The sequence below is a fragment of the Amblyraja radiata genome, chromosome 9 (genome assembly GCF_010909765.2).
Source record: "Amblyraja radiata isolate CabotCenter1 chromosome 9, sAmbRad1.1.pri, whole genome shotgun sequence".
NCBI lineage: Eukaryota > Metazoa > Chordata > Chondrichthyes > Rajiformes > Rajidae > Amblyraja > Amblyraja radiata.
In genome coordinates, this window is record NC_045964.1 from 2672669 (window position 1) to 2688375 (window position 15707).

Consider the following 15707-nt stretch of genomic DNA (forward strand, 5'->3'; position numbering starts at 1 on the left):
GTTTCCACGCTGTATCTCCAAACTAAACTAACTAAACCTTTAACCACCTTGTCGCCAAACCCATATATAAATTCCTGTTCACCTATATCTACAAAAACATCTTCTTCCTCTTCAGTTGGGCCGTAGAATTCAGGAGTCAAATTTTACAAAACTCTTATGTAACATTGCTACAGAATTGCACATAAAAAGCTGTGCTACAAGGATAAGCACGTTTTCCTCATTTGGTTGCAAATCTTATTTTTGAAGGTGCAGACTATTTCTAAAAAGTAACAGATAGATTAGATTAAAAAAAACATTTATCTTTTTAGAAAGTCTACTTCAGCTAATCATGCAAGGATCCCAAGTGTAAATAGTGTATGGTCATAATCTAGCTCCTATTGGTCATAAATACCCACTTGTGGGTCTTTTTGTGTCCAAATGAATTCTTACTAGAATTATCAAAAGGGTATATGGTTTATTATTGTCGCCTGTACAGAGATAATGAAAATCTTTGTTTTCTCTGCTGTCCAGCCAAATCATCCGTACATGATTACCATCACATACACACATTCAATAGGATACAAAAAGAGAAAATAAACAGAATTCGGAATACTGCAGAGAAAGTGCAGATGAAAAAAGTGCAAAGACCACAGCGAGGTTGGCTGAAAGATCAAGAATTCATCCTTAGCTGAGAGATGAAGAGTTTTATATGACCCAGACAGAACAATGAATTCCTTGTAGCAGAACAACAGATATGTAAACATAGTAGTACATATTAAACATAGTCCATTCAAGAATCCCTTGAATTTTATATCTTCTGCCTGAACAGAGAGTGGAGAAGAGGGAATGTGGTGAGAGTAGTTCTTGATTATGTTTGTGACAAGGGAATTAAGACATAAAAGTGCAAAATGTTGGTGTTTTGTCCTGCATCTAATCTGAGAAGTGGCAGTAGCATGGTCTAGTGCTAGTTATTCATAGCCTTATGCTAAAAATCTTCTTATAGTGGTCGTGGTTTGAAGTTAATTGTAACATGCTTTATCGTTTATTGTTGGACCAAGTGATTAAAACTCAAATCTCTGAAACCCCTGCTGCAAAATGGTTTGAAGAACAAATACGTTTTAGCAGGGCTTCATAATCTGCCCTTCTCAGCAAAACCGATAATATACCTGCACCATAACACCTACTAAATGATAAAGTCTTATATACCTGTTGCATTAGTTAAGCTTTCTAAATGTACTTCACCAGTTATTTCTATCCCATTTTGGTTCAAGTTATTTTCGGTTCCTGCTATCGAGTCATCGATCTTCATTCGTTTTGACGAAGGGGATAACGGTCCAAAATCTTGCTGAAAGTCAAATGAAATAATTATACATTTCTCAACATTTCCCAAGAGAGGATTATCATGAAAGAGTATTTTATTTTAAATAACAATAAAGACTTCTGATTAACACTTGAATGATGCATACAATAATAAACACAGTCATACAGCACAACTTGCCCACGCCGACTAACATGCCCCATCTACACTAGTCCCACCTGGCTGCACTTGGCCCATATTCCTCCAAACTGGTCCAATCCATGTACCTATTTAAAAGTTTCTTAAACATTGTGATAGTATCTGCAATAAACGCAAATAAAATCTTACTTCTGTCAATAGGAGCAATGTACTTGTGGCTTGGACACGCTAGAGGCAGGAAACATGTTCCCGATGTTGGGGGAGTCCAGAACCAGGGGCCACAGTTTAAGAATAAGGAGTAAGCCATTTAGAACCGAGGCGAGGAAACACCTTTTCTCACAGAGTTGTGAGTCTGTGGAATTCTCTGCCTCAGAGGGCGGTGGAGACAGGTTCTCTGGATGCTTTCAAGAGAGCTAGATAGGGCTATTAAAAATAGCGGAGTCAGGGGATATGAGGGGGATAGCAGGAACGGGGTACTGATTGGGGATGATCAGCCATGATTACATTGAATGGCGGTGCTGGCTCGAAGGGCCAAATGGCCTACTCCTGCACCTATTGTCTATTGTACGAGAGAAAGACAAATCTCAGATTTTGCAATCAGCACAGAAGAGCAAATTATTCTTCGTTTCTTTCAAACTCTTTCAACACAGGATCTGTATTTGAACAGCAACATATTAAAATGCTCCAAGGTGCTCCTTCGTGAATTACTCAATAAAGTCTGTCTTAGGGTCGCAGAGGAGACATCAGGGAAGGTGACCATGAGCCTGGTCAAAACAGCAGATTTTGAGATGATTTATGAAGGAGCAAAGTAGAAAGGCAGAGAAGTTTAGGAGGGAAACTAGAATTTAAATCTTCCACTGCTGATTCATTGGCTACCAATCATCAGATACTTGGCCAATACATTGATTCTGATTCTGATAAATCTTGCGGCACGGTGGCGCAGTGGTAGAGTTGCTGCCTTACAGTGCCAGCAGCACCGGGTTCCATCCCGGCTGCTGTCTGTACGGAGTTTGTATGTTCCCCCCGTGACCGCGTGGGTTTTCTCCGAGATCTTCAGTTTCCTCTCACACTCTAAAGACATACAGGTTTGTAGTCTAATTGGGTTGGTCTAAAGGGCCAGTCCCACTATATGAAGTAATTCAAGAGTTCTCCCGAGTTTCCCCTGATTCGAACTCGGAGAATTACGGTAATAGCTGCTCGTAGGTACTCGGGGCTCTCGTGGACATTTTTCAACATGTTGAAAAATCTTCACGAGATTACCGCGTTTCCCGAGTACCTGCCGTTAGCGTTACGAGCCGCTAAGAGACGTCCCGAGCTCCGACGTACCCGCTACGTACTTACCACGAGTTTGATTTTTTTTTTAACTCGGGAGAGCTTTTGGGTAAACTCGTATGGTGGAACAGGCCTTTAAGTGTAAATTGTCCCTAGTATGTGTAGGATAGTGTGAATGTGCGGGGATTGCTGGTCGGTGTGGACTTGGCAGGCTGAAAGTAAAATGTTTATTAGCTTTGCTAGAATCCTTCCTGAATAATTCAATTAATTTGCAGGATCAAATTCTAGAAATCGACTACTTCTAGCACGTCGTGGAAGGGAAGCATGTGTATTGAGCGCTACCACTGCAAGTTTCCATCCACGATGTACACAACCTGAGCTGGACATTGCAAGTCCTTCATATTGCTGGGCTAAAGCACTCTGGATGCATCTTCAGCAGAAGGGCTGCAGTGCTTCAATGGAATGTTATTTGGAATATTGTGAGCAATTTTGGGCACCATATCTGAGGAAGGATGTGCTGGCTCTGGAGGAGGAGGTTTACAAGAATGATCCCAGGAATGAGTAGGTTAACCTATGATGAGCGTTTGTCGGCACTGGGCCTGTACTCGCTGGAGTTTAGAAGATTGAGAGGGGACCTCCTTGAAACATACAAAATAGTGAAAGGTTCGAATATAGTGGATGTGGGGAGGATGTTTCCACCAGTGGGAGAGTCTAGGACTAGAGGTCATAGCCTCAGAATTAAAGGACGATCCTTCAGGAAGATGAGGACGAATTTCTTTAGTCCATGGAGGCCATGTGGATAATTTTAAGGCGGAGATAAATAGATTGGTGATTAGTACAGGTGTCAGAGGTTATGGGGAGAAGGCAGGCGAATGGGGTTAGGAGGGAGAGATAGATCAGCCATTATTGAATGGTGGAGTAGACTTGATGGGCTGAATGGCCTAAAATCTACTCCTATCACTTACAAGATACAAGATAAGATACATTTATTTGTCACAAGTACCAATTGGTACTGTGAAATGTGTGGTTGCCATACAAATAAATAATAAAGAGCACAGGACACTTATGACCTTAACGCTAACCCCATCCCTGCATGAGCAATTAGGACAAGTTTCAATGCTGGCTTTGTCATTAGCATCCACACCCCTTTCACAAATAATTAAATACAGCTCCATGTTGTTCAGCTGAGAAAATATTTTTCAGCCAAAACAGGTTTAACAGCAGGCTTGTTGGGGTGGAAGATTGCAACCTTCACGTGGTCCGCCCTGTTTCGGCTAATGCAATCAACTCGACGCGCACAAACGGAAGATCAAATAGAACAAGTTGTCCAACAACTTTAGGCTGTGCATGCCACACAAAAGAAGAAGAAGCAGGCTTGTTCACAATTCAAGATGCAGTTAATAATCACTTGCATTCTTATTAACTTCTGCAGCAGTGACATTTTTTTAGCTTATTGAAAAAAGACTTAACAGATTTTATTCTTAGTGTAGTTTAGAGATACAGCATGGATACAGGCCATTCGGCCCACCTAGTGCACACTAACCAGCATTCACCCATTCGTACTAGATTTATGTTGTTCCACTTTTGCATCCACTCCATGGACACTAGGGGCAATTTACAGAAGCCAATTAACCGACAAACCCGCACGTCTTTGGGATGTGGAAGGAAACCAGAGCACTCGGATAAAATCCATGCAGTCCCAGGGAGAATGTGCATATTCTGCACAGACAGCATCCGAGGACGGGATTGAACTCGGGTCTCCGGCGTTCTGAGGCAGCAGCTCTACCAGCTGCGCCACTGTGCTGCCCGCCAAGACATCTGTGTCTTCTCTACCATTTCGTTATTTTTGTGCTATTACAATAAAAATGCAATTCTATGTTTAGTTGAAGCTTTTTCATTTTACATTGCAATCAAACCAGACTATATTAAGTGGGTACAGAGAGACAATGTAATGGAGCTCAACACTCAGCCTCGGATCAAACAGGAGAGGGAATCTGAACAGGCTGATCCAAAACGCTAATTTAAGGTACTGTCAAATTAAAAAAAAGATTAAAAAATTCATAACATTATCAATTTGGAATATTCCACTTGGTAGTTTGTAATTAGCAATTCACTGAATTCCTATTTCTTCCAGTTAAAATATTTACAGAAATCAAATGTTATCATTTCTCTGAATGAAAACTGTTGCAATATTAGTAAAGCCCCTGTCCCACTTACGTGTCCTTGGCACGCTAATTACGCGACCTCATGGTCGCAACGGTCCCGCGCAATTTCATGCGCCCGCACAGCTTTCTGGAGCTCGTGACGTCATTTGAAGATGGACACCAAATGCTGGAGTAACTCAGCGGGACCGGCAGCATCTCTGGAGAGAAGCAATGGGTGATGTTTATTGTCGAGACTCTTCTTCAGTCTGAAAAGAAGGGTCTTGACCCAAAACGTCACCCATTGCTTCTCTCCAGAGATGCTGCCGGTCCCGCAGAGTTACTCCAGCATTTTGTGTCTATCTTCAATTTTCTCTGCCCCGCTCTGGGAGTAGAAGTGGGGGCGGATCCGGACCGCAACGGCCGTGAGGCCCAGGCCGAGTTCGGCGATCGTTTGCCTGCTTCTGCTGCTGTTGCAGGTGAGACGTTGCGTTGCGCCAGGGTCTTGGGCCTGTCCCACTTTGGCCGTCAGTTCCGCGACAGGCCGTTGGCGCGCGAAGATTTCGTTCGCTACAAAAATTTCTGAGCCCCGCGCGATGTCGCGCATACATGACATGACATACATGACATACAGCTCTGCGCTTCTCATTGGGACCGGCCCCGCGCAGCCATACGATGCCCGTGCGCCTCAACGCGACGATGAGGTCTCGTAATTTGCGTGCCAAGGACACGTAAGTGGGACAGGCCCTTAATTCTGCTAACTAACTGAAGCAAATAGTACTGCTTTACATTGAATGTTTAAGTTTCAGGTACCTCCATGACATGTTTCTCTGCCGGTGAATTGTTATGGTTTTGGTCATCCGCAGTCACTAGTTTGTAGGTCAGGGCCATGCTTGCATCTTGCTGATTTTCTTTATTCATGTGCTCAGTTATTCCCAGCGACTCGGCAACCTGGAAAGTTTATCGCAAAAAAAAACATCAGGGCTAGAATTTCTTTCTATTCATTTCATAAGCGCCTCTACTTCCTGAGAAGATTACGGAGAGTCGGATTGTCAAGGAAGACTCTCTCTAACTTCTACAGGTGCACAGTCGAGAGCATGCTGACCGGTTGCATCGTGGCTTGGTTCGGCAATTTGAGCGCCCTGGAGAGGAAAAGACGACAAAAAGTAGTAAACACTGCCCAGTCCATCATCGGCTCTGACCTTCCTTCCATCGAGGGGATTTATCGCAGTCGCTGCCTCAAAAAGGCTGGCAGTATCATCAAAGACCCACACCATCCTGGCCACAAACTCATCTCCCTGCTACCTTCAGGTAGAAGGTACAGGTGCCTGAAGACTGCAACAACCAGGTTCAGGAATAGCTACTTCCCCTCAGCTATCAGGCTATTAAACCTGGCTCGGACAAAACTCTGATTATTAGCAACCACTTTCTGTTATTTGCACTACCAGTTTATTTATTCATGTGTGTATATATTTATATCATGGTATATGGACACATTTATCTGTTTTGTAGTAAATGCCTACTATTTTCTGTGTGCTTAAGCAAAGCAAGAATTTCATTGTCCTATACAGGGACACATGACAATAAACTCACTTGAACTTGAACTTGAAATGATTGCAAAGGTATACATCTATTTACTGATTAGTAATAAACTAATTCACCGTCCCTGAAACAAGCAGGTGCTCTCCAGTTACAAGTAATGTGACACAAAGTAAACCTTCAATGCAAAGTATTTAGACCATGTGAAACATTCATGATAACGTTCTAATGAATTTCAATTGGTTATATGGTTCATTGTGTAAAGATGACAAGTGGGTGTTCCTGAAACTCTTCTTAAAATAAAACAATGCTGGATAACTACAGCAACAAGAAAAACAAATCTATGTAGTCATTAAATTTTTTGAAAAGTGGAGTATGACAAAACTATATTTGCCAACTCATTTTTGTATATATTTTTAATTTAAACAACAGAAGTAGCCAGCAAGGCCTAAATAGCAAGAAAAGACAGGCTTTTCTGTTCAGGATCAGTGGTAACAAACTCAGTTGCTGCCATCTTGATGATAGAGAGGTGTGAGCAACAGGTGCATCACACCAGTTAGGCAAGGTCAGGATTTCTCAGTTGCAACGAAGAATTCAGAAGGATGACACTAAAAAAGAGCAATTCCAGTAATGGTAGTGCAGCTAGGTTACAAAATATTGAAAGGGAATATAAATTTAGTTTAGGGATACAGGCCACAAAATAGCTCTTCTGCCCACCGACTCCGCGCCGACCAATGATCACCACACACTAGTTCTATGTTATCACAGCTTCCCATCCTACATACTAGGGGCAATTTATGGAAGCCAATTAACCTACAAATCCACACGTCTTGGGATGTGGGAGGAAACCAGAGCACCCACCCACGCAGTCACAGGGAAAACGTACAAAGTCTGTACACACAGCACCCCAGGTCAGGATTGAACCCGGGTCTCCTTAAGGTAAGGTAGCAACTTTACAGCTGAGCTATTGTATCACCCCTCACTATAAGTAATTCATAAAACTGTATGCTTGTAATAAAGGGCCAAGGATGGAAACAGTGAAGTTATGTGGGGGCATGGTGGCACAGTGGTAGAGTTGCTGCCTTACAGCACCAGAGAGCCGGGTTCAATCCTGACCTTGGGTGCCATCTGCACGGAGTTTGCACATGCTCCCAGTGACTGCGTGGGTTTTCTCTGGGTACTCCGGTTTCCTCCCACACTCCAAAGTAATGCTGGTTTGTAGGCCAATTGGCTTCTGTAAATTGTCCCTAGTGTGTAGGATAGAACTCGTGTACAGATGATTATTGGTCGGTGCAGACGTGGGCCCATTTCCATGCTGTATTTCTAAACTAAAGACAAATACTTGTCTATCTTAAGAACGAATAGAATGTTTAGGAAGAAAACAGAAGTGGGATTAGACTGGATAACGCATGTACAGGTGATTACAGTAGATCCCGAACAATGGCAAAGATTTAATGACTAGACTTTTGAATAAAATTAATCCACATTAGTATCAAACAATTAGAAGTTTTGGAAATTAGGTATAATTTGTTTTCGTGTGTTTGTTCGACTATGTGCCTGCAACGCTGCTGCAAGTAGATTTATCATTGTAACTATACTCACTGAACTTGTGCATATGACAACAAACTCAACTTGACTCATAATGACTCCATTTTAAAATAGAAACGTGTGTTCCCAAAACACACTATTTTGAACTTCTCCAGTCCCCCAGATGTGGAACCTACAGAGGAGGTTTACCAGGATGCTGCCAGGTTTAGTGGGTTTCAGCTACAGGGAGAAGTTGGATAAACTGAATTGTTTTCTTTGGAAGGTAGACAAAAATGCTGGAGAAACCCAGCGGGTGAGGCAGTATCTATGGAGAGAAGGAATAGGCGACGTTTCGGTTCTCGACCCAAAACGTCTTCCAGCATCATCAATTCTTTCTTAAACAACTTAAATGTTTTCTTTGGAACATCAGAGGTTGAGGAGGGATTTGATAGGAGTATATAGAACATGCGCCTTTGGCAGCAAAAACAAGGGGGCAGAATATTATCTCAATGGGGTTAGGTTAGGTAAGGGGGAGGTGCAGCAAGACCTGGGTGTCCTTGTACACCAGTCACTGAAAGTTGGCTTCCAGGTAAAGCAGGCAGTGAAGAAAGCTAATGGAATGTTGGCCTTCATAACAAGAGGATTTCAGTATAGGAGTAAAGAGGTTCTTCTGCAGTTGTATAGGGCTCTGGTAAGACCACATCTGGAGTATTGTGTACAGTTTTGGTCTCCTAGTTTGAGGAAGGACATCCTTGTGATTGAGGCAGTGTAGGGTAGGTTCACAAGATTGATCCCTGGATAGCGGGACTGTTATATGAGGAAAGATTGAAAAGATTAGGCTTGTATTCACTGGAGTTTAGAAGGATGAGGGGGTATCTTATATAAACATATAAAATTATAAAAGGACTGGACAAGCTAGATGCAGGAAAAATGTTCCCAATGTTGGGCGAGTCGAGAACCAGGGGCCACAGTCTTAGAATAAAGGGGAGGTCATTTAAGACTAAGAGGTGAGAGAAACCTTTTCACCCAGAGAGTTGTGAATTTATGGAATTCCCTGCCACAGTGGGCAGTGGAGGCCAAATCACTGGATGGATTTAAGAGAGTTAGATAGAGCTCTAGGAGGTAGTGGAATCAAGGGATATGGGGAGAAGACAGGCACGGGTTATTGATTGGGGATGATCAGCCATGATCACAATGAATGGCGGTGCTGGTTCGAAGGGCCGAACGGCCTCCTCCTGCACCTATCTTCTATGTTTCTACGAGGAGAGCCATAGATAGGATAGACAATCAGAACCCTTTTCTCAGGGTGGAAATCTTCAACATTAGAGGGCATAGCTATAAAGTGAGAGAAAGGTTAAAGGAGACGTGCGAGGCAAGTTTTTTTATTTTACACAGAGTGTGGTTGGGGCCTGAAACGCTTTGCCTGGGGTGGTGGTGGAGGCAGATACAATAGTGGTGTTCAAGAGGCTTTTAGATAGGCACATGGAAGTGCAGGGAATAGAGGGATATGGATCATGTGCAGGCAGATAAGATCACTTCAGATAGGCATCATGTTCGGCACTAACATTGTGCGCCGAAGGGCCTATGCTCAGGTGTTGCACTGTTCTATGTTTAATGTTTAAAACTTTTTATATATATTTATTTTACAGAACCATGCACATGAGGCATTTTTATGGACGCACCTAGCACTTTTACTTTTACTATTTACCTGATTGGAGAGTCAAATGCAACGAAATTTCGTTCAAGGTGCACTGTGTCTAGGTGTATATCTGAATGACAATAAAGTTTCCATTCATTCATTCATTCATTCATTCATTCATTCATTCATTCATTCATTCATGTTCACTCCAGATCGATAGCTCTGTATTCCTTCAACTCTAGCTTCTTTCATGCTCATTGACTGCACGGCTTAATCTGTCAAGGTCCCTATTTCTACATCTTCTTATGTCACTTTTTCTGTCACTGTTCTCCTTTTAGATACTCTCTAAAACCTATTTTTCGGAAAAAGCGTTTAGTGTGGGTTGGGGTCAAATTTAGTTTGGTAACACTGCAAAAAGCAGCTGGGAATATTGAATTAATTGCATTTTAAATTGCCGCATAAATACTAGTGGTGTTAAATAATTGCCTAAACCGATGATGATGGAAGTAGCCGCTTGAGTGAAGTTACTTGGTGGAAGTTACGTATCACAATTTGAGGGCTCAGGTTTCCTGAAATAGAAACGGGAAAGTCAGCCAAGAATACACTGACATAAAGTCTGGAGCGGTCACGAGCTTGGCTCAGAAAACAGAGGACAATGGTCCATCAAAAAACAAATCCTCTGTCTGAAATGGTCAAAACTTGCAATATTCCAGCACCGTTAACTTTAAAAGGATCAACACAGCAATGGGCAAGAGTTTCTCAGGTGTAACTTGGTAGATGTGTTCTATGTAGGTATGTTGCAAAACCTACCTTAAGCGTCGCTGCAGATCTGTCCAAGCCCGTGTGTGCGATTTTGGCGCCGTTGAGAGGGGGGCGGGTTTAAAAACGCGATTTTCCCTAGGCTGTTCAAATCGAGCTTGTTCAGCCTGCTGAGTTGCTGACGAAAAATCGCTTGGAGGTTTGTTCGCTGGAGATATTTTTACATTTAGCGGGTTTATTTAATTATTATAGTAGTTTAAAAATTACCCTCCAAACCCGCGACCGCCGACCACGGGCCGGATCTTATACAGGGATCAACGGAAGGTAGGTTGTTTATTTTTACATTAAAAAGCGCTTCTTAAGGTCCCTTTATACAAAGTTTAATGTTGCGAGTAGCTAATTTGGGGCCCCATTAAATCCCGCAGTATTTTTCTGGGCATTTGGGCTTCAAATCTACCGCAATGAGAACGTTCTAAACCAGCGCGTTCCACAGGATCCCACTCGAAAGCTGATTTAAATGGCCATTAATTTACAGCAATTGAACACTAAATTCCTTCCATTTGGCCTATAAATTAATGTAAATGAGATTTAAAAATCATGTTATTGTGAATTCTTTGTGAATGTTATTTGGACACTTAGGCTATTTAAAAATGTTAATCTTTTCTTAAGAAATGGATACATGTTTAGATCTAGTAATTGAAGTTTGGAATTAGCTACAATTGGGTAACTAACTAATTATATGCTTTAATTTCAGGTCATCCAAGTAAGATTGTTTTATATTTGTTTCAGAATGCTTCAATCTATGATAACTGAAAATTTCATTCAGTTCTCTTAATTTTTCAGAAAGTTATGGGCTTTTGACTGTCCACGATCACAGCTTTTTTGTTATGTCCATAGAAAATCAATAGGGAACAAGATGCTAATTTCCGAGTATGAAAATGGCCATAACTTTTTTAATACTTGAGATATGAAAGTGAATTAGGTGTCAAATTAAACTTCTTTTTATGCTTTATCTGATGGGATAAATTACAGACTTGATTTTTAAAATCTCAAAATTTTGTAACATTGCTATTCTATGGTGATTCATCTTGGAAATTGCTGGAACAATGATTGGCGCGATATTGTTACTTAATCCGTGGCTCATTGGGTTGAGCCATTTTATCTGCATCTCATTCCGATATTTATGCTTAAAATGTAGCCCTCATGAAAATGTAGCCCTCATTTATCCTTACAATGTAGCGATGGATTTACATTGCAGGTAAAGATAAAATTGACTCCCAACAACACAAAATTGTCCTGCAGAAAATTATTTTAGATGCACTAATAAACAATAAAGTGACTGGCAGTTGACAAGGACCAAAATGTTCAACACAGTAAAACAATAGGCAGCTACTAACAAAAGGAAAACGCAACAAATCTTAAGGAATATATTTCAGAATTGTTTTGAAGTATATTTGACAGTTCTCATTGCAATCATGCAAAAGGATTGATCGGTGCAGAAAAAGCGGAAGCAAATTCACTTTATCTGAGATCTTAACATTGCTTGTCCTATAAACACGTCCGTAAGCATTTATTTACCTGCAGACTAGAAATCTGTAAGGGCTGTTGAGGATTTAGCATTCGAATGGAATTACTTAAGTGCTCTTCAGCCATTTTCTTCACATGTTTATGCAGCATTTCAAACTCTCTATATACATCTTGAAACTGTGGTCTGGCGGGACGTCCTTTTTCCACCTAGAGGTTCAGCATCAAGTGTAAGAATTTGATTTTTATAAGAGAATTTACCAGACATTAAGATTCTTAAGATCCAACTGTACATCACAAAAGAGCAAACATTACGTTTGTTCAGCATAATGGTATTTCAAAGTTATTGCCCACGAAAAAAATGATATGTGCACTAGTTTCCCAACAGGCCGAACTCCAGATTCACATCAACAATTTTTTTCAAAGCAGACAACTTAGAAAATGAAACACCCTTTGGAAGTCTGTACAACCTTAAAGGAGCATTCCTTCACAATGGGCTCCGAGAAAAATAATGGCTAATAGTATGAAGTCCACCTGTGCTAATTCAATGATGTAACCAGAAATACAAGATCTGCTCAGAAACATTCAACCCAGCTGAAGATATTGAATATAAAGGAAAAATAATGAAGGGACTGCAACAAGTTATTATCGACAAATAGAAAGGATGAACTGATATTTTGATATACCGATTCAACTGAACTATTGTGTTACATCTGGAATATTAATCTACCGTCTTTAACAAATGAAAACTCATTGATTACATTTACTTTTATTTCTTGTTTTGCTGGATCTGCCAAGACACGGGAAGGACTCGATACAAGCTATTCAGAAACCATTTAAAATCTCAATGAATGTAATGAATGAATGTAGCAAAATCTTTGTTTATCGTTGTTTGTGAGCTTCAAAAAATGTGGCAGTATGAGAAGAGTAATAGTAGCATTACAGAACTAGCACACAAATGCCATGGCCAGAGTGGACAGTACACAGAGGAACCATCAGGCTGGGAGGAAGTTATCCACCAGAGAAACTTAATGAGTACAAATACTGGCAATTATCCAAGATGATTTGGTTGAGGGTAGGTTTGTATCCAATGCAAGATTAAAGGATATATTAATTTTAACTAAAGATTAGAGGTCATTAACCAGAACTAGAGACAGACGACACACATTATTCCCTCTGATTTAAGCACGGTTTTTTTGTTAAGGAGAGAGGGGAGGGGAAGAAGCAATTAGGAAGAAAAGTCAGAACTCCTCACCTTAATTACTAGGTCCACCATTTTGAGTACAGCACCACAGGGGTGGCAGCTTTCATGATACCATCACAGCTGACGGACTGCTAACAATTTTCACCGAGGATTCTGTTTCGGTCACCATTATTTCCAGTTTGCGATAGGGGTGGAAAGACTTGCAAAATGGTGGATTTATGAATAACTTGTGAATTGAGGGAGGTTACATGCACACATATACACATGCACACGAGGATTTTAAATAAATGTAGTTCTTTGTTTAGGGTTCCCAGAGCCTGATAAGTCTGCAACAGCATGCAGTATTTTATCTGTCTATTTCTAATGGAGCCTGGAAGGAATGCAGCTTTAAGTAACAAATACATCTTCAGAAATTCAAGATATTCCTCTGAAATAGTACAACATACGTTAAAATATTGCACGCTTTGCACAATGCTGTTCAATGAATAAAATAATCAACAGCTGGTTAATATATTTCTGATTTTGTTATAGATTACTTGGCCTATTGTGAAACCATAATCATGCACTTTAAACTTTTACATAATTTAGTACATGACAAACGATTATGTTGTAGCCAAATTTACTTGAACATTGTAACTAATAGCTTTAGTTACATCAGCCCCAAAACAGAAAACCTTTTAAACATAGTTCTATGACAAAATATACAGGAAAAACAACCTTTGCAGGTCTGAATAGAGCATAAACTTTGCAAATATTGAAAGTTCTGGGATAGTCAAAAGCATTGAGCGCAGATTAAATAAAGTATATTCTGGCGATTTATTTTTGTGGAAGAAATATTAGGAACTCCAGTTGCATGAAACTTGGACTCATCTTGTATAACAGGTATAGTACTTCATGAGAATACGCTTACCTTCATCAACAGAAATTCCCAGAGTGTGATGACTTTAGTAAGTCTGGGAAGAGCTAATTCCATCAGTTCCTCATCATCACACTGTTTTAGGAGCTAATTAAAACAGAATTTTCATTACTGCATCACACAGAAAATATGATATTTAATGTACAGCAATGAAGAGCACGCTGCTCAGATTTTATTGACATTTTAAGCAGTTGTTGAAAGATCATAAGGTCATAAGTGATAGGAGCAGAATTAAGCCATTTGGCCCATCAAGTCTACTCCGCCATTCAATCATAAGGGAGTAGAATTAGGGCATTCGGCCCATCAAGTCTGCTCCGCCATTCAATCATGGCTGACCTATCTCTCTCTCCTAACCCCATTCTCCTGCCTTCCCATAACCTCTGACACCCATACTAATCAAGAATCTATCTGTCTCTGCCTCAAAAAATATCCACTGATGGCCTCCACAGGCTTCTGTAGCAAAGAATTCCACAGATTCACCACCCTCTGACTAAAGGCATTTCTCAACTTCCTAAAAGAATGTCCTTTAATTCTGAGGCTATGACTTCTGCTCCTAGACTCTCCCACTAGTGGAAACATCCTCTCCACATCCACTCTATCCAAGCCTTTCACTATTCGGTAAGTTTCAATGAGGTCCCTCTGCATCCTTCTGAACTCCAGCGAGTACAGGCCCAGTGCCGTCAAACATTGAAAGCTAAGATTCCATGATCTTTAAAAAAAAATTAAAACTCAATCTATTTTTATGTTAAAAGCTGCAAAAAAATAGGATGAAATGTTACAACCTTAATAGGATAGTTAGCATCAGAGTGAAAAAGATTTATGTTACTTAAAAAAAATATTTGGTGGTTTGAGTCCGAACATAATTTTCCGATTAAGCAAGAATGAGCATAAAGGCATGTATAACGATGAAAAGATTAATTATGCCAGGTATGTTCAGGCAGAAGACCGCATGTAGCACTTCAATAATTCCTGATATCTAACATGTACACTTTCTTAATTTGATTTACAGCTGACAATAAAAAAAATCAAAGGGTACCACTCATGAAGCAAGGGAGATCTCCGAATTGCCTCATTAACATTCATCTTTCAATCAACACCATCAGGAATAAATTCATTATTCTTTTCTGTCATTTGTGGAACACTGGTATGCTCTAATTGGCTGCTATACATGTGAAAAATGAAGGTGACCACACTTCAGAAATAATCACCTATAAAGGGAAGGCCTTGAGCACATGAAAGAACCTTTATAATGCAAGCTTTTTCTTCTTCTAGGAGCACAAGATGTGTACAGAATATCTTTCAGTCTGAAGAAAGGCACCCATTCCTTCTCTCCAGAGATGCTGCCTGTCCCGCTGAGTTACTCCAGCTTTGTGTATATCTTTCTACCTACACTGTTATAAGGGGAGATTTGCAACAGGATCTCACAATGATTACAATGATTAATACATCTGAGCGGATGGAGGGAATTAAAATTAAGGAAATTCTGATTTCAGTGCAACACTTTAATACGATAATTGAGAAGGGAATGAGCAAGACATTGACCAGAGAAAATAATTGGCAAATTGCCAGGTTTTAGGTTATTGGCTACAGAACATGGGAAAGTGAACAATGAGGTGGGCAAATCAAAAAAGTGTTGAGGGAACTCAGCGGGTCAGGCAGCATCTGCAGAAGAAATACACAGACGATGTTCTGTGTTGGGACCCTTCTTCACATTCATGCCAGAAACGGGGTCAAGTTACATAGAATAGCAA

At 40.5% G+C, this 15707-nt stretch overlaps 1 protein-coding gene across 2 annotated transcripts in view; it reads right to left on the reverse strand.

The window, feature by feature from the left end:
* The window catches only part of znf839 (zinc finger protein 839), a 56720-nt gene that overhangs the window by 3773 nt on the left and 37240 nt on the right, over window positions 1–15707 (reverse strand). For both annotated transcript variants that reach the window (XM_033026498.1, XM_033026497.1), the window contains exons 4-7: window positions 13951–14043; window positions 11891–12046; window positions 5662–5799; window positions 1186–1324 (exon numbers count right to left, since the gene is read on the reverse strand). In XM_033026498.1, the coding sequence (XP_032882389.1) occupies window positions 1186–1324; window positions 5662–5799; window positions 11891–12046; window positions 13951–14043 (526 nt within the window). The remainder of the gene's footprint in view (window positions 1–1185; window positions 1325–5661; window positions 5800–11890; window positions 12047–13950; window positions 14044–15707) is intronic.